Here is a 19,657-nt window from a genome sequence, read left to right as displayed (position 1 = left end):
GTTCCCCGCGCTGTAGGACCGCGGCCTCACGCCGCCGCACACGTCGCCCTGCGCGGCCGCCCTCTGGTGCTTCAGCTGCGAGGCCAACTGCCTTTTCTCCTCTTGCAAGACGGAGATCTTCACCTGGAGCACGGGGATGGTACGCACCTGCTCCTCCAGCTCCTTGAGGCGCTTCAGGGCAATCGCCATCTGCTCGCGGATGTGCTGCAGGTGCATGGGGCTCACGTTGGTCACCGGCGTGGAGATCCCTGAGCTCAGCGGGCTGTGGCGGATGGAGCTCCCCATGGAGGACGCGGGGGCCAGCGCTGNTGCCCGGCCGCGTTGTGGTTTCCGGAAGCCGGGAAGGAGGTGAGCGAGCCTGTGGAGCCCATGCCTCCAAAACTGGCCAGCCTGGGCCGCCGGAACTCACCCGGGGCCACCTGCATGGTGACTCTCTCCTGCTCCAGTCTTCTCCGGGTCTCCATCAGCGTCTTGGTGACATGAAGGTTGTGCCTTGGGAGTTGAGGGGAGGGCGGTGGCAGCTGTCGACTCTCTGGGACGGTGAGGAAAGGGGGTGAGGTCTCCAGAGGGGCAGGTGGCCTTGGGATGGGAGTGGACGTGAGGTGGCTTCTGGCTAGCAGGAGGTGAGGGCACGGCTTGCTGTCATCACTGTTGGAGGGTGACAGGGATTCCGTGGATGTCCACTCAGCCTGCTGCCCGGGCGCCGCCCTGCTCTCCGGGCACGGCGCGGCCGGCTTCCGCCTCTTCTGGATGTTGAGTTTCTTGATGGTGTTTCCTTTCTGTATGTCATCCACGTACTTGAGGAAATCTAAGTCAAGCTGATAACCGTAGGGAGTCTCCACAAAGTAAGGATCTTTCTGCTCCTTGTCGGGATCTCCGTTCAGAACATCATCTGCTTTTCCTAGGAGAGCGAGAAGGGATTATTACAACGCCACGTAATACACTCCGTGATAAAAGCTATGGTCTGTATATTCAGCAGTGTGGCCAACTAGTGTGATTTAAGAGCTGACGGACTTCTGTCTGTTCTAATCCTGGATCTACAACCTAACAGCTGGCTGAGTGAGAGAACAAACCCCTTGGAATTTCAGTTTCTCCTTGAGTAAAAATGGAAACAAGTCTTTGCCTCATAAGGTTGGTAAAAGCATGTCGTGGGACAGTGGTTTTAAGGAGCCTAGTCTCTATTAAGTCCCTACCAACTACTTTTATTTTTGGAAAGAATGTATTAAAAACACTTGTGTTTTCAGGTAGATCATCTCTTTTGTTGCCTACAGGCCACTGAGGTATAGAGAGCAGTCCTTTAAGGCTTGTACTTTAGGGGAGCCTGGGGGGCTCAGTTGGGTTAAGCATCCGACTTCGGCTCAGGTCCTGATCTCATGGCTTTTGAGTCTGAGCCCTGCGTGGGGCTCTGTGCACACAGCTTGGAGCCTGGAGCCTGCTTGGGATTCTGTCTCTCTCCCTCCCCCTCCCCCACTCTGTCAAAAATAAAGACATTAAACATTTTTTTTTAAGACTCCTGTTTTATAAAGTGAGCTGTGAGTCACCAAAGGTGAAAACCCTTAGACTAAAGGACCAAAGCAGTGCAGATCCACGAAGCCCGGGATGTGAGTTCTCCCAGCCACTGCTCTTTTGCAGACCGTGCAGCCTTTCTAAATGGTGGCCAAATGCACACCAGGGCCCCAGCACTGCCACAAGATCACAATTTGCCTTGACCCCTTCCTTGCTGAGAAAGCCAGGAGTCAGGGGGGCAATGAGTGATTACTTCTAGCAGCATGCGTGCAAGAACACAGAAGACAGACTTCAACTCTACTTTGTGCCTTCCCATTTAAAAACAGTAACAACAACAACACACCTTGTCCCAACCAGAGGAGAGCTTTTCTCCTCTTTGACTTCTATATCCCAAGAATGGCTGTTTTGTATTTGTAACATTCTCAAACAGACGCAGAAGAGAATGAAAATAAAAACAAACCTGTACTCTAAATGCTGGATCACGTGGCATGCAGTAACTGCTACTTGGGGCTAAAGCAAACATTTAGAAAAGGAAACACAAGAACGTTTCAAGGCAGAGACCTTGCTGCTGACCGGAGCTGTGCGTTTCAAATGGAAAAGCAAGGCCGTTTTTGTTTAAATTGCAGGATTAAGTAATGTGTTTTCCTAGAGTCATAATAACAAACTCTGCATTTTGTTCTTGAGCCGTGGAAAGATCCCAAAAGCAAGGAGTGAAAATGCAAGCCATGTGTACCCCTGGCCCTATTCTGGGTGTAAGAACCCACCAGACTGCCGGCAAATATTTCCAGCAATTTGGGTTGCCTGCCTGCCCTTCCTGGTCCAATCACCACCGGGCATTTGCACCTGATAGCTGAATGCACTGAGTAAACCTTCTGCCTCCTCTTCCCTATGAAATGTTGGAAAGAAAAGTACGAAAAGACTGCCCAGCAGTGAAGTAGAAAGGCTATGGATCTTCGTGTCCTGACTTAGTATTAGGCAGTTCTCGCTGTTTCTAGTTAGGCACTAGATTTCATTTCTGAAACGTTGAAATTGTATCTGGATGAGGCGCTCAGCTTTAATCACTTTCTAGCCTAAGGGTGAGCTGATGAGGAGCCCACACCGGCCAAACTTGGGCTCGCGCTAGCAGAATGCTTCTCTCCCTCCCTCTCTTTCCTTTTTAACTCCACATGGACGGCAGGCTCGCTCAAAATATGCGGCCCGACCTGTTTCCAGCGCTGTCTGAAATTCCACAAGCAGACAGAGGCCGCCGGCTCCGGCGTCCAGAAAGAGCAGGCGGATCCGACCGAGCGGAGGAGCCGGCGATCCCAAAANTCACCCCATAAGGAAAAGAGGATCCACGCCCGTGCACACTCCGCCGGGCCGCGCGCACACACCACAGGCCCGGTGCTCACCAATGAAGTCTCCCCGCGGCTCCGGTGACACCGCCCCCCGGCGCGCACACTCAGCCGCTCGGCGTTCCAGGCTTTCTTAATGAAAACAGGAAACCGGGAGCTCGGGCAAAAGTGTGCTCGCCGTTCCAGCCGTTGCCAGGCGTGAAAATAGAGCCGGCCATCTAAGCCTCTCGGCACAGAGGTTCTGTGTTCGCCGTACCGGCCACTTCGTCACCAAAGAGTTCGTGTGCTCGTGTGCAAACGCAGCAGCAGCCTGGGCCCGCGGTCACCTGGGGAAGCTCCAGGCACAATGGGCGCCACTGTCCCCTGCAGGTCATCGCCGCGCCGGGCTCACAACCGGTGACAAGCAGTTTCGCTTTGACAGTATTAATCTCAACTGAGCCTTCGCCACTGATGAAAAGCTCTTTAAAAACAAACGAACCAACCTTTTCCCAGCTACAAAAGTACTCTACTCCATGGTTACGTTTAAAAAAATTCTCCCGGACAGGCCATTTCAAGAATGAGAAACAGTCACTCTACTCTCACCCCCTAGTGGCAATATCAATACTATAACTCCTAGATTTTTCTGTGTCTCTCTTGAATCGTTATTTTACCCGTTTTCAGTAAAAAAGGTTAATTTTTGGGTTATCTATTTCTCTTCAAAAACAGGGTGTTTTTTTTGTTTTTTTTTTTTACATTTTTATGTTTTTTTTTGAGAGACAGAGACAGAGCGCCAGCGGGGAGGGGCAGAGAGAGAAGGAGACACAGAACCTGAAACAGGCTCCAGGCTCCCAGCTGTCAGCACAGAGCCCGATCCCGGGCTCGAACCCACAAATCGTTGAGATCATGACCTGAGTTGAAGTCGGGTGCTCAACCGACTCAGCCACCCAGGCGCCCCCCAAAATGGCTTTTTTAATTTTTTTATTTTATTTATTTTTATTTTTTTACTGCTAGGAGGGAGGGAGAGAGAGAGAGAGAGAGAGACAGCATGAGCAAGGGAGGGTCAGAGAGAGAGGGAGTCACAGACTGAAACAGGCTCCAGGCTCTGAGCTGGCAGCACAGAGCCGGACGCGGGGCTCGAACCCACCAACTGCGAGATCATGACCTAAGCGAAAGTCGGACGCTTAACCGACTAAGCCACTCAGGTGCCCCAAAAATGGCTTTTTTAAAATGCACTGACTTAATGTCAGGATTTAGAACACAGCAAAACACACCACATTTTTCAGTGAAACCTAACTGGCTGGCTCATTTTAGTGATTTCTTAAATTCACGCTGAATGATCTCCCAAATGAACTCTGGACTTGTAAATCTGGGAGTCAGGAAAGGTTACAATTTAACCATGTTAAGTCTTGATCGTTTCCTAATACTGCTTAAATCAGACTATATTAAGGACTCCTAATCCAAATTTTATCCTCCAGCAACTAAAAAAAATCTGTGTTTCTTAAGGTGTTATTTTTATTATCAACTCTCCACCGTATATTTGTTCTACAATTAAATAAAGACGTTCAGGGTCATTTTTTATCACCTGCTTTCACATACGGTACCACAAATATGGTACATATAGGGCCCTGAATGAGTTCCCAATGTTTCCACATGTGTATGTCTAATCCCTCTGTGCTAGACTTTGATGTATCTTGGGCAACAAATTTAATTAAAAAACACTTTTTTAATGTTTATTTTTATTTTTGAGAGCGAGAGAGACAGAATGTGAGTGGGGGAGGGATCAGAGACAGGGAGACACAGAATCTGAAGCAGCTCCAGGCTCCCAGCTGTCAGCACAGAGCCCAGTGCGGGGCTCAGGAGCCGTGAGATCATTACCTGAGCTGAAGTTGGATGCTTAACCGACTGAGCCACCCAGGGGCCCCATTAGTGGCTTTTCTTATATTGTGGAATCATGAGTGGTTTTTATGTTGTTCTTTATATTGTATAGATTTTTACGACACCTAAATATTCACCTTTTTAAAAAGATTTACAAGTCACTGTTTGGAAAGCAAGAAAAATGTATTGAAATAAACTCCAAGAAAATTCATTTGGGAGGGGGCTGAATGGAGCAGCCATGGCAAAGATGGCTACGTATTCCCCAGTATGTGTTATTCCATTCTTTGACACTAATTGGGCTCCTAGTCTAGTCAGGCACACATCAAGATTGTATTTCCCTGGCTTCTTTAACTGTTAGTATGGCTATATGCAGAAATGATATGAAGCAGCTCCCAGAACTTCCCTTATAAGACACAGGAATCACTTCCGGCCTTTCTTCTTTGTTACTTACTCCATCCTGCTGCCTGGAATGCAGATGTGATGACTAGAACACTCGCTGCTTTACTGGACGGTGAGTTCACACGGAAGGATGGAAGAACACTGCGCTAGAAAGAACCTGGGTGTCTAAGAGCTTTGTGGATCAGAGTTATTATGCCACTTCTGGAAAGCCACCTCTGTACTTCTATGTGAAAGACAGAGAAACTTCTCTTCTGTTTAGCTACTCTCTGTGTTGGGTCTCTGTTACTTGGAGCTAAACTGAATTCTAGTGGATACAGAAGTCTCTCCCCCACAAAAATATTAAGACCAGGGCACTGGGTGGCTCAGTCGGTTAAGCATCTGACTTTGGCTCAGGTCATGATTTGTGTTCCTGAGTTCGAGCCCCGCATTGGAGCTCTGTGCTGACAGCTCGGAGCCTGGAGAATCCTTCAGATTCTGTATCTCCCTCTCTCTCTCTCTGTCGCTCTCTGGCTCATGCTCTTTCTCTCTCTCCCCCAAGAATAAATAAACATTAAAATTTCTTTTTAAATTAAGACCAGATCTTGAAAAGAAGAAAAATGTTAAATGATTAACTGGGGAGATGTTATAATAAAACATTTTTTATTACAAAAAATTTTATTAATTCAAGAATAATTAGGAAAGTAGAAAAACAACAGTGTTTTAAAAATCTGAGTGGGTTATAATTAGCCTCTTAACTGCCTGAAAACCCTTTAGGGGGGCTGGGGGGATGAAGAGGATTATGTCTGCTTATATATAGCCCCAAACCACTGGCTATGTCTGCAAATGGAATCCTGAAAGAAACAGCTTCCAATTCAGTATTCTGGAATCAGAGGTCTGTCCCTGGGGTTTACAAGAATTCTCTGAATGTCTGGAAATCCAGTGGTGGAGACTGATCCTGGCACTACCTCTGCCTTCATTATACAGCATTTATTAAAAGCTTAATTGGGTGCATAAAATGGTCCTATTCAGTGGAGAGAGTAGGAGGAAGGCTTATAAGAAATAAAAGGAGGTAGAGTCTAGCTGGGAAATAAATGCCAAACATCCTAAACATAATGCTAATTGAGATCAGTTACAAAGGCGTATTATGAACAGAAACAATATGATAGTATGTGAATCATTAATCAAAACAGAATGGAGTTAACCAAGTGCTGAGTTTTTAAGATAAGGTAAGTGATGGCAGTGGAAAAAAAAAAAAAGGAGACGATAAAGAGCCAGGACAGCGGCCGCTGGTACAGCTGAAAGAAAGACGTGGTCAGGGGCACCTAAGAGGCCACCAGACTCAGGTCCCGATTGGGGGATTTCTGTTTATAGTCCCCCTCAGGTTGCACACCCAGCCCCATGCTAGAGGCTAAAAGGCATCAATGAATACTGTCTTGACGCTGTGTGTACATCAGACCAAGGTAGACAAAGAGATTAAATTCAAGGGGTCCACTGGAATGACATAATCCCCAAGTGTGAAATGAGGGCCAACCAAATGAAAATATATTCACACATTCAACTTATATTTATAATACTGATAAATAAAAGCAATCTTAGTCATGCATCTGTCCATCTGTCCACTGTCACTTACTATTTACCAGGCTCTGTTCTAAGAGCTGGGAACACACTGTGAAGTGAGCTCACAGTCTAGCAGGGGGTGGGGTCCATGTGGAAAAAAACCCAAATAAAATGCAAGGCAGAAATGAAGCAAAGAGGAGGAATCGCCAGTGTCTGTACTGTTGCCTCAAGGTAAGGAGGTGGGCTGCCATCAGCAGGTGCCGGGCTTCCTGGGCTCTCATCATCTCTGAGCTGACCTACTTGCTAAACATCAACAGTATCAGAGTCTCTGTTCCCCCTTCTCTCTCACGACCCAGTTTGTACAGTTTGCAATTTCAGGTAACCAAACACCAAATGTGACGGCGCTAACTAGAGACAATGAGGCCAAATTCCCTTGTGTTCAGAGAGAAGGTGAAATCAACAAACTCATGGTAATGCTACTCTTTGGTTATACATTTACCAACTATAAACTTAGTGCTCCATGAGAGGAGCCCAATTTATGGCCTCCAGAACAATTTAAAATTTCCCTGTGGTTTTTCTGCATTAGCCAAGTGAAACGGAGATAATAGATATCTCAAAAATAACTTTTTTTTTAATGTAAGCTCTATGCCCAATGTGGGGCTTGAACTCAAGACCCTGAGATCAAGAGTTGCATGCTCTACTGACTGAGCCAGCCAAGCCCCCCAAAAATGATTTCTTTCTTTAAAAAATGTTTTTAAGTTTATTAATTTTTGAGAGAGAAAGACAGAGTGTGAGCAGGGGAAGGGTAGACAGAGAGGGAGAACACAGAATCCGAAGCAGGCTCCAGGCTGAGCTGACAGGATAGAGCCCGACGCAGGGCTCGAACTCGTGAACCACCAGATCATGACCTGGGTTGAAGTTGGATGCTTACCCAACTGAGCCACCCAGGGGCCCCTGAAAATAATTTCTTTTACATGAACAAAGAATTATATGATTCTGATTTTTCTTTTCTTTTTTGGTGCAAAAAGGTGCTTTTATTGAAGCCCGGGGACAGGACCCGTGGGCAGGAAGAGCTGCCCGATCTTGATTTTTTCAAGGAAATTAAACTTACTTTCCAAACACTATTTGGTTTGGGCAGGAAAACACACACACACACACACACACACACACACACTCACACTCACTGGGAAGTGGGAGATGAGACAGGGGTTAGTAAACTAGTCACGGTATTAACCTGTTAGTGGTGGTTCTCAACTGGGGGGTGGATTTGCCCCCAGGAGATACCTGGCAATGTCTGAACGTGTTTTTGGTTGTCACAACTGGAAGGCGGTGCTTACTGGCACCTTGTGGGGAGAAGCCAAGGTCACCACTAAACATCCTATGGTAAGCAAGTCATTCTCCCCGACAAAGGATTATCCAGCCAGAATGTCAGTAGTATTGGGGCAGAGAAGGCCTTTGCTCAAGATAGTGGGCAGAGTAAAAACTTCTCATAGAGCAGTGGAGCATCTGGCCATATTAAGTCATGGTGTTCAAGTGCCCCACTTCCTGGGGGGTGGGGTGGGGTGGGGAACATCATGCACCAGTGACAGGGTGAAAAAACACCACTTCTGAGCAAGAAAGCACGAAATGTTTTCTACACATTCTACCACAGTGAGCCAAAACACACCAGAGGTTTGCTCTTTAATATGAGCAAAACACACCAGAGGTTTCTGAAATAATATGTCCTGGTGGACTTAAAAAAAAATTTTTTTTTTAATGTTTTATTTATTTCTGAGAGAGAGAGAGACAGAATGAGCAGGGGAGGGTCAGAGAGAGAGGGAGAATCTGATACAGAGTCTGAAACAGGCTCCAGGCTCCGAGCTGAGCTGTAAGCACAGGGCCTGATGTGGGGCTTGAACCCACGACCTGTGAGATCATGACCTGAGCCGAAGTCGGACGCCTAACCAACTGAGCCACCCAGGCACCCCTGTCCTGGTGGACTTTTAAATGGTCCAAACTTTGATATTATTACTTTATCTATGAGTTAGGAGACAATGACTTCTTTGTTCTGGTTTCACTGCTGCACATTCTAGGCCCAATTACGTGCTGACTAACCGCACCTTGAAAAATAATGACACCCATGTGCCACAGCTGCCATACTTTCTATGGGCTTTTCTTCACCAGATACTCTACTCGACTGTTGAAAACGAAGAACTTTGCGAATTCTGCTACTATACTCTCCCTACTCCCAAGAAGCATGAAGGCTTTGTCTAAAGGGCTAAGTCAGTCCCCAAAAAGCACATAATTTTCCTGGATTCCCATACTTTAAAGCAGCAGAGGGGTGCCTGGGTGGCTCAGTCTGTTAAGTGTCCGACTTGGTTTCAGCTCAGGTCATGAGCTCACAGTTTGTGAGTTCAAGCTCCACGTCGAGCTCTGGGCTAGCAGCTGGGAGCCTGCTTGGGATTCTCTCTCTCTCTCTGCTTGTTCCTGCTCTCTCTTCCAGAAAATGAAGAAAGAAAAAAAAACACAGCAGAGTTGCAAGCATACTGTTGTTGGAAGCAGTAAAAGGATTTCACATCACATAAGGCTGAGAGGCAGGAAAGAAAATCAGTANAATTACTCCAAGTATGAGAGCAACTGAGTTAGCAAATCAACTTTCCTAAGCTCGACTCAGTGGGACAGACAAGAGAGCAAAGTGGAATAGATACTTCCGGACAGGTTTAACCGGAAAGTTCTCCCGATGACACTGTTAACGTTAAAATTTTCAGCCCCAAGGACCTTCCTTGCACCAAATCTACAAGAAACACCCCTGGTAGAGAAACCACAGTAAAATGGGGAACGATGTAAGTGTTCCTCATTCTGCTTTAAAATAATGTAGGACGGGGCGCCTGGGTGGCTTAGTCGGTTGAGCGTCCGACTTTCGCTTAGGTCATGATCTCGCGGTTCGTGGGTTTGAGCCCCGCATCGGGCTCTGTGCTGACTGCCAGCTCAGAGCCTGGAGCCTGTTTCAGTCTGTGACTCCCTCTCTCTCTGACCCTCCCCTGCTCACGCTGTCTCTCTCTCTCTCCTAGAAATAAATAAAACATTAAAAAAAAAAATAATGTAGGACACGTGAGATTTCCTCTTGTTCTCTCGTTCACCAGACTTACGTTTACGCCGGCTCTTCGCCCCTCCCAGGTGACAAACCTACCATCCTTGCATCCACGTCATCGGCACCACTGATCACGGCCTGTTCCGTCAAGCCTGAGTTCCTGTTCCACGGCCCTGCCTGATGTCACCTACACTTCTTCAGGTGGCAGCTGCTTTGAACAGCTACCCAAATGCTCTGGGCGCGGAAAATGACAACAGTAAAGAAAGCAAAAGTGTAAGCCAGGAGTTCATGGGAAATCCCAGGCCTGGGACCTGTCACATACAGAACTGCAATTACAAAGGCCTGGTTTGCTGATACGGCCAGGCTGCGATGCGGTATTGTTTCTTGTCTCCGTAACTCTTTTCAGCTCCTTTTGGCTTCTCCCTCTAAATGTTCAGACTTCGTCTCGCAGCTAATCTCATCTCTGCTTTTCTATCCTGTGCCCACAGACATGAACCTGCACAGCACCCCCCATCTACCCCCATCTCCCATTACCACCCCTTCCCATCCTGGCTCCACAATCCCACACCCCGTAAAGGGCAGGTGAGCTAGGGAAGATGCAATGAGCAGACTGAAAGAAGGATTTTATTCTTCCATTCGGTAAATACTTAATAAGTACCTACCATGTACCAAACCCGTGAGCTAATAAGCACATCAGACACAGAGCCTGATTGGGGCAACTTGTACAGGCGGAGACAGAAAAGGAGAGTGGGAGAGGAATGCTGTGCAAGACAGGCACGGGGAACATGAAGGACATGGAGCGGGGATCCCGGAGCGGGGGCCCCGCCTGGAGGGAGTCTGGAGTGCTCCGCAGAACGCTGTATTTGAGAACACATGGTGCAGGGAGGGTGTGTGTCTGCAGGGTGAGCGGGGAGGGGGTGGGGGAAAGTCCCGATAAAGAAACTGCACTTGTAAAACCTGCCACTTTTAGACACTGAACAGAAGGGCTGTGCCCCAAGCCAGGCAGAGAGGGAGCCTCGGCCCAGCCGCGCAGGGCGCTGGGAGGCACTTTTTCCTAAGTGCCCTGGGAAGCTACAGATGGGTTCTGAACAAGGGAGTGAACTGATCAGATGTGCATTTTAATAAGAACACTCAGGCTGGATGCTGGAGTCGGATTACAGTTCGCTTCAGCATCCTCGATGAGCGTCCGTGGATTGCTCCCAAGTCCCTATGAATTCTCTTGGTATCACGCGTTTCCCTGCACGGTGTGAGTTTTAAAACAACTCGATAGTGAGGGCTCGTCATAGTGCTAAAACTACCGGAGCTCGGAACGTGCATTTGGGAGGACCCATGGCCTACGCCTTCCCCCGAAATCCTGAGGAGGAAATGGAGAGGGTTTGACAAATCTCAGCTGCTCTGGGCTGGGCTGGAGACCAGGGTCGGCTCACAGCGACTCGTCCTCTGGGGCTTGATCCATGACCTCATGCTGATCAAAAAAGAAAATATTTTTCTTTAAAGCAGCGGATGACTCACTGGTGAGGAAAATGATAGGATTTCCTTTTCTGAAGGGCATTAAAACATGATAAATCTAATCTGGGAGGGGCGGGTGTGGCACGGGGGAGGGTCTGTCTGACCTAACTGGCTCTGAGGTGCAGGGTACCAACTTGCTCTGCACTTGAAACTCTAGACGGGGGCAGCACGGACTTGACCATGTCTGTGAAGCGAAGGCAGCACTGCCCTGGACAGTGAGCAAGTGCCTCTGTGCAGGAGGGAGGGGGAGAGACAGGACACAGGACAGCGAGTTATCACCGCCCCTTAGTGCCCCCCATCCCAGCCGATATTTGACCCACACCTGGCCAGGGGCCGGTTCACCCAACAGGGGAGGCTAACGACAGAGAGGACAGGGTCTGGGAGAACGTAAACAATGCACTGAAAATCCAAGACTTCCACTCACTAAGCTGGTCTCTGACGAGCTCAATTTCAGGTCCCTGGAGGCACCTGTCACAGTCTGCCCGCCCGGCAAGGATCTCGCTGCAGGTGACCCCTATGGCCTGAGGTGTGTACGACATCTAGAACTCAGAGAACACGAGTCACCTATTATTCTCAAATATCAGCGTACCTCAGATCAACTATTTATTTTTTTTAATGTTTATTTATTTGAGAGATACAGAGAGAGGCGCAGATGGAGAGAGAGACAGAGAATCCCAGTAGGCTCTACACTGTCAGTACAGAGCTTCATGTGGGGCTCGAACTCACAAACTATGAGATCATGACCTGAGCTGAAATCAAGAGTTGAATGACTAAGCCACCCAGGTGCCCCTCAGATCAGCAGTTTAAAGACAACATCCGTCTGGCTCTGAAACTCTCTTTGGGTTTCTCACTGTCTCACTTGGGGAGAATTTCAGCATCAAAATATTGTGACTGATGATATAGCAGATTATACCCCAGTGAATAAATCAGGGACCTCCGAGCCCAGGATGTTCTAACAAATACACCAGAGTGCCAACAAACAAATAATGGAATTATGAAAACAGAAAATCATCACTTAATAGCCGTCGTGACAGTGGCTGATTTGGGATGGAATCCTCACCACTGGGCACTAACGCTTACGAGCAGACTTCCCGCTGAAGAACGGGGTACTGGTTCATACTACCTTCTCATAAAATACTCATCGGTCACAAAGGCAAACAACGGTGACTCTGCGCTGCAGGAAGCTGACAGACATGCACTGGACCAGGCGGTCAAGGCTGATGTCATGTTCCCCCGAGGGCTCTTTCCCCGGTGTTCCTGTCTAGAAGGCATGGCAGCAGTCTAGACACGTGGATGGATCCTACCTGAAAGGCATCCTACAGAGCAGAAGAAGGTCTCTCTTTTTTTTTATTTCCTTTTTTAATGTTTATCTTGAGACAGAGTGGGGGTGGGGAGGGGCAGAGAAAGACAGGGGGACAGTGGATCCAAGGCAGGCTCTCAGCTGTCAGCACAGAACCCACCACGGGGCTCAAACTCAAGGACCGTGAGGTCATGACCTGAGCTGAAGTTGGACGCTTAACCAACTGAGCCACCCAGGCGCCCTGAAGCTTCTGACATCTTTTTCTTCCTTAGTTTATTGTCAAGTTGGTTTCCATATAACACCCAGTCCTCATCCCAACAAGTGCCCTCCCCCATGCCCATCACCTCCCTTCCCCTCCCCCCACCCCCATCAGCCCTCAGTTTGTTCTTGGCATTCAGGAGTCTCTCATGGTTTGCCTCCCTCCCTCTCCCCAACTATTCTTCCCCTTCTTCTCCCCCATGGTCCTCCGTTAAGTTCCTCCTAACCCACCTATATGTGCAAACATATGGTATCTGTCCCTCTCTGCCTGGCTTATTTCACTCAGCATAACACCCTCTAATTCAGAAGGTCTCTCCTTAAAACCATCGAGGTCATGCAAGAAAGGAGAAGTCCACGAACGGTTCTAGCTGACGGAGACTTACAGAGATAAGGCATATGCATGCTTCACCCACACATGCACACAGAGGAGATGGGGCAAATGCGGTAAAACATCAACCACCGGGGAATCTGAACCTGGGTGAAGGACATGTGAGAACCTCTTTGTAAACCTTCCCCAAGTGTGAAGTTATTTCAGAGTCAATTATACATATACGTAAATATAGATGCAGAGCCTAGAGATGACAGTAAGCTCTCTTCGCTGGTGTCTTCAGTGAATAAGACAACCTGGTGTTTTGTTTTGTTTGGTTTGGTTTGGTTTTTAATTGGAGCCTGATGCCTCTGCTCTTCTGTATTACATATTCTTTGATGAATTTTACAGTTGTTTGAAGTATCCCTGGAAACGCCAAGGGCTTCTCAATTCAGTTTGGCCCCAAACCAGCACCTCCCAGTTTCCTTCCCACTCTGAACCACAAGCCACAACCACAAGCCACGGAAAAACCTTCGAGCCTCATCACCTTCGCTCATTCTGTTCCCCCCCACCTGCCACTGCCCTTCCCATCTGTCAGAATTAGCTGCACTGTCCTGGCCCAGCCCAAACAGCCCATCCTTTGTCAAAGCTTCACTTACCCCCAGGTGTTCTGCCCTGGGAAGAGCTGGTCACTTCCCTTCCTCTGTTCTAAAGCACTTTGCCTATACACACTGCTGCGCAGGTGGGTCTTCCCCAACCAGATGGCATCTCAGGTAGTGGGGGGTAGGGGTGGGCAGGAACCGGGTAGAATTTCTTTTTCTATCCCTGAGCGCTTGGTGCACAGAGTGCATGTACACGGAAATGCACAACTCCACATCTAGGCATCTACAGACTGATAAGGACGGGTGGAGGAAGAGATGTAATGATTAAGAGCAGGCACTCTGGGGCCAGTCTGCCTGGGACTGAATCCTGGTTCCGCCACGTTCCAGCTGTTGGGAGGTTAGATCCTATTTTGGCTGTATAATTGGGAAAATAACAGACCTGCCTCATGATGCTGCTGCTCACTGCTTAGATCCGGTCTGTTATTATTTACTATGACTGATCAGCCTCCGTTGCTGGGTGAAGCACCCTTGATGACCTGGAATGCGTCCCCGGCACCTTGCTTCTTTTCTCACGCTGCAGGAAGCCAGGGCCTGAGGTGTTTAGCCAACGAGGTTGCTGAAACTTTGAGGCCTACGTTGGATCTGGCTTTCAAGAGTGGATAGGGGAGATGCTAGGTGGGCCGTGCATGACATGTGCATGTGGGAACACAGGGGAGACATGGAGGGTAGGCGCCGGTGAGGGGGAGAGTAAGTCCTGGGCCCGCACCAGTTATGCCGGAAGGAGGTAACATAAAACAGGAGCAAAAGTAGACAAACATCCCCAACCTTTAAAAATAAATTATGGCCATGGGCGCCTGGGGGGGTGGGCTCAGTGGGTTAAGCGTCTTCTGACTTCGGCTCAGGTCATGATCTCACGGTCCGTGAGTTCGAGCCCTGCGTCGGGCTCTGTGCGGACAGCTCGGAGCCTGGAGCCTGTCTTCGGATTCTGTGTCTTCCCCTCTCTCTGCCCCTCCCCCACTCATGCTCTGTCTCTCAAAAACAAACAAATGTTAAAAAAAATTTTTTTAAATAACTTATGGCCAAATTAAGACATTCCTTCCTCATCAGAAGGGGACATGAGTATGCACTAATTTTTCTGAACCATCTCAGGCTTCCAGCTCTGCTAAAGTCCCAAGAGTAAAGTGCTCTGTAACACCCTGTGCGGAGATACGTGCTTCAGGACATGGAGCACATCTCTGGGACAGTCTAGGTTGGCTCGCCTAAACTGGGGAAGGTACGACTTTCATAAAACAGGAGCAAGAGCTATAAATATCTCCCAGGTCACGGACAAGCAACGGGCAGCAGGGGCCGGGACGGCACAGAGCCGAGACAGGCTTGGTATGCGTAAAAAGAGAGGGCTGGCGGGACTCTGCTATGCCAGGAAACTTTCTTCCAGACTACGACCCTGTGACTATACTGCACTCACAATGGCATCACACTGCGCGCAACGTGATCGAGCAAAGAAAGCGGCTGATGGTGGCAGGCGTCAGACCCGGTGGGCTCAGACAGAGTCCGTGGCCTCGCTCTCTGCCCCTTTTCTCCGCAGCACCTTCCCTGATGTACTGCATCCCCCGGCACAGCCTAACGAGCCCCGAATGCAGCCCCCCGCCCCCTCCTTGCTGCCTCATCAGTCCTGCCCTGGACATGTCGCGAGAGTCCAGAAGCCAGCCTCCAGGTGAGCAGCTGGGAGGGGAGGAGGAGGAAAGGGTTATGTTCCTGGGAACGGAGTGAGCGATGTCTTGATCAAAGGCACTTTGTGTGAAGGAAGCACGTGACGCTGCAGGGGCCTCGAGGTTTGCACAACGGCCTCCTCTCCAGTGCTCCGTGCCAACTCTAAGAGGCGGCGACTCTACCCCAAACCGGTCTAGAAGTGGGGCCCTTCAGTACTGACTCTTCGCCCACTGGGGCCCTGCCCTCTCACGTCCACTGTGTCGCATGAGGAGACACCGCTGAAACACAGCCTAAAGTATCTGTCACGCACGCACAGCACAGAGGAAGCCTGGGGACTGAATGCTGTTTCCCAAACTTTCTTCAGAAAAAACATCTCGCGCTAAGTATAAATATAGGAAATGTGGCAGTTCAAAGGGTAATTCTGTGGAAAGCAGGCGAGTCACACAAGCCAAAACACGGGGACAGAAAGGGCTTTTCAAACCGAACAGCATGGGGTTCGGGGGAGTGGGCTGGCGGGGGACAGAACTGAAGTAATTGTATGAATCACAGCCCTTATTTTGTTTTACAGTGTTTGTGTAAGGACAAGCAGCCAACTTTTAAGGCCCACAGAATGGCTCCCTGTTCGAAACACACAGCTAAAAACAAACAACCAAAAATGGATTTAGCAACAAAAGAGGAAATTCTGGAACTGAAACACACCATCAACGTAGAAACTCAAACCTTAGCATCCGTGTGCAACCTTTCGCTACCACGACAATGACATCTTTATGTCGAAGCCATAGCTAAAGCTGAATTTATAAATGAACCACAAATCAAGTATTGAGTTCTCCTCTCCAGCTTGTAAGAAAAGCAAATATTTTTCGTAACACCTAGCGCTTGAGTTTTATTTCACCACCACCGCCCGCCCCCCCCTTCACACTCTCCTCTCTTTTCTTCTTTAGGGCTTTCTTACTTACCTACCCAGGAACAAAATAACTATGATTTTCACCCAGCAGGAAGCCAAGTCTGCTAGCATACTTCCCTCATCATTAAAGGAACTACACACATTAGCAGGCAGACAGCCCAGGAGCTGCTGTAGAGAATTTATTTATACCCATTTGGAATTTCCTGACCAACTCACAGCCTGCTGGCTGCAGGGTTTAATTCCAGCACTCCAGGCGTCAGTGAGATAGCAAAAACTGCCACCCGATAAACCCTGCTCGCAAGGATCTTAACGAATAAAGAGATAGAGGTAGCTCTCCCGTGCCCCCTCTGATTTTTCAAACACACTCTCCTCATTTTCTTTAGACACGTGACATGCTAATAACCTTAAAGTATAGTTGCAAATCTGCTAATTCTAGGAAGAACTCAGAGATGCTGCAAATGTTTTCTGTACACGCTGCCTCACCCCCTACGTATTCCCTCCCCCCAAAGCCTCCTGGGCTGAGAAAGTTCCTGGTCGGAACTTTGAGCAGCTTCTGCTGAAGGAAATGATTCAGTCGAACGCTGAGCCGAGGCTGGGCTGGAGGCGGGTTTATTCTTCTGCAATGCAACATGCAATTTGAAGGCTAAAAACAATCCTGGTCATAAACTACAGACCGAAGCCCTTTTTTTTTTTTTCTTTCATATTCCCTTAAACATTTTCTCCCAATTCGATCACGTGACCTTCAGAGACAGAATTAGTTCCCAAGCAAGTGCATTCTGTTTTAGGATGATAACATCTTTCAGCAACCTTTTGTTTCTGGTTTAAAACCTGAGTGATATGCTCCTCTAATGGTTTAAATACACAGAAGAAAAAGAAGAAAGAAAGAAAGAAGGAAGGAAGGAAGGAAGGAAAGAAAGAAAGAAAGAAAGAAAGAAAGAAAGAAAGAAAGAAAGAAAGAAAGAAAGAAAGAGGGAGGGAGGGAGGGAGGGAGCGAAGGAAAGAAAGAAAGAAAGAAAGAAAGGGAGAGAAAGAGAGAAAGAGAGAGAAAGAAAGAGGGAGGGGGACGGAGGGAGGGAGGGAGGGAGGGAAAAGGTATTTTATTACTGAAAAGTGTTTAATGTTTATTTCTCAGAGACAGAGAAGGAGAGACAGAGCATGAGCAGAGGAGGGGCAGAGAGAGAGAGGGAGACACAGAATCCAAAGCAGCTCCAGGCTCTGAGCTGTCAGCACAGAGCCCAACACAGGGCTCAAATTTATAAACCGTGAAATCGTGACCTGAACCAAAGTCGGATGCCTAACTGAATGAGCCACCCAGGAGCCCCAAGGAAAGGTACTTTAAAACCTGCTCTTCACTTGTGCCTCAGAGCAGTGGATAAAAGTGACTCTGGTAAGAGGAGCCTGAGTGTCTCAGTCAGTTAAGGGTCCGATGCTTTGTTTCAGTCAGATCACAATCTCACAGTTGGTGGGTTCGGGCTCCACATCAGGCTCCATGCTGACAGTGCAGAGCCTGCCTGAGATTCTCTCTCTCCCTTTCTCTCTGCCTCTCCTCTACTCCCTCACTCTCTCAAAATAAATAAATTAAGAAAAACAGTGACTCTAGTAGAACCAGATTTACTGAACTCTGACTATGGGGCAAACAAGCAAAACCTGTTCTAGACAATAAAGGAGAGATTAACAAAGATTAGGGTGACTCTAAAGGGCCTGCTTTGCAAAATTCATAACAGCGGACAGCTATGCAGAGAAAGGCAAAATTTTTTCAAGAATCCATTGAATTTGCCTCGTACGACTGGTTCCTTTTAGTGCCTGCACATGCCCTGAGTCTCACTCCATTTACCTTCTTGTTCCATCATCCTGGCCCACGGCTGGTGGCTGGATGCTAATCTTTGGGACACACACCTTTCTGTGTCAAGCTACAATGACCAAACGTTTTTAAGACAGTGCGGGACTCATTTGGGCTTGTTTTACAACAAATGGAAAAACTGATTCAAATAAAAATAATAAACTAAGAACAAAGCTTCAACTGCCAGATAGTCTGAAACATAGGGTCCAAATAATTCTAAGTTATTTTATCCAACAACACCTACATTAGGTAACAGATTTGAGTTAAGTGGGCACCTGGGGTGGCTCTGTCGGTTAAGCATCCGATTCCTGGTTTCCATTCAGGTCATGATCTCACGGTTTCGTGGGTTCAAGCCCTGCTCTGTGCTGACAGTGAGGAGCCTGCTTGGGATTCTGTTTCGCTCTCTCTCTGCCCCTCTCCCACTCACACATTCACGCACACGTGCTATTTTCTCTCTCAAAATAAACAAATAAACTTAAAAATGAAAAAAACTTTCTTCCTTTTGGGGGGTTCAAAGCGAGTTTACTGAGATACGTACATACCATAACATTTACCCATTTTTAAAAGTGTATATAGCTTGGCAAGTTTTAGTAAATGTATACAGTTATGGAATCCATGCCCATAATCCAGTTTTAGGAAATGTCCATCATACTAAAAATTCCCTTGGGCTGTTTTACAGAGAAACTTTAACAGAGAAACTTTTTTCCTCCATACTTCTGAGAAAACTGTGGTATTATTCAGTCACACTATTACATTCCAAACTAAGTATTACGGTCAAAAGGCTTGTTCTTAGGAACTAAACGGATGAATCTGAACGTAGTGTTTCTTAATCCTGTAAAAGAGGATTCTGCTCCATTTTTATTCCATCAACATTGTGTTCTGGTTAAGAATATAGCTTATTGTAAAAACAGCTGAAGCGGGGTGGGAGGGGACGCCTGGGTGGCTCAGCTGGTTAAGCGTTCGACTTCAGCTCAGCTCATGATCTCAGGGTTCCTTCGGGAGTTCGAGCCCCGCACCCACTTCAGATCCTCTGTCCCTGCCTCTTGTTGCCCCTCCCCCATTCGCCCTCTCTCAAAAATAAATAAATGTTCAAGAAAACAGCGGAAAGTAATTATTTTGTATGTGAGCCTCCATTAAGCAGAAGAGTCAGAGGATGCAAATACCTAGCTAGTCCTTTGCTATGGATGACGGAGAATGGAAAGGGTGAACAATAGACATGGGAGCGCCTTCTGCCTGGAAAGTGCCGGTCACACAGCTTCCCTCTGCAGGGAGAAAGACACACCTGTCGGCCTTTACTCTCTCTTAATTTATGTACAAAAGAAGCATCCAAGCGAAACCTGGGAGAACAGGGACGTACTTAAGGCTCTTCCTCTGACAGGTGGAAAGGAGCCGGCAAGGCTGCGAGCCAGCGCGATGGGGGAGAGAGAGACTGCAGACAAAAGCCTTCTGTGACAGCAGTGTGTGTCCCCTGGGTGGCGGCTGCAGGGCACGGAGGCTGCAGTCAGGCCCAGCTGAACCCCCAGTGCTG

General features: G+C 48.0%; 1 protein-coding gene across 1 annotated transcript in view; it reads right to left on the bottom strand.

Annotated features, from left to right (window-relative positions):
• KANK1 (KN motif and ankyrin repeat domains 1) overlaps positions 1-19,657 on the bottom strand; it is a 138,689-nt gene that overhangs the window by 29,887 nt on the left and 89,145 nt on the right. Inside the window, 2 exon segments of the mRNA XM_077759299.1 lie at positions 6-305; positions 308-901. Of these exon segments, the coding sequence (XP_077615425.1) occupies positions 6-305; positions 308-901 (894 nt within the window).

Source organism: Crocuta crocuta, unplaced genomic scaffold (assembly GCF_008692635.1).
Source record: "Crocuta crocuta isolate KB4526 unplaced genomic scaffold, BGI_CrCroc_1.0 scaffold41, whole genome shotgun sequence".
In the NCBI taxonomy this organism is placed as follows: Eukaryota; Metazoa; Chordata; class Mammalia; order Carnivora; family Hyaenidae; genus Crocuta; species Crocuta crocuta.
Note: the sequence above shows the minus strand (reverse complement) of the source record. Positions and strands in the feature narration are given on the sequence as shown.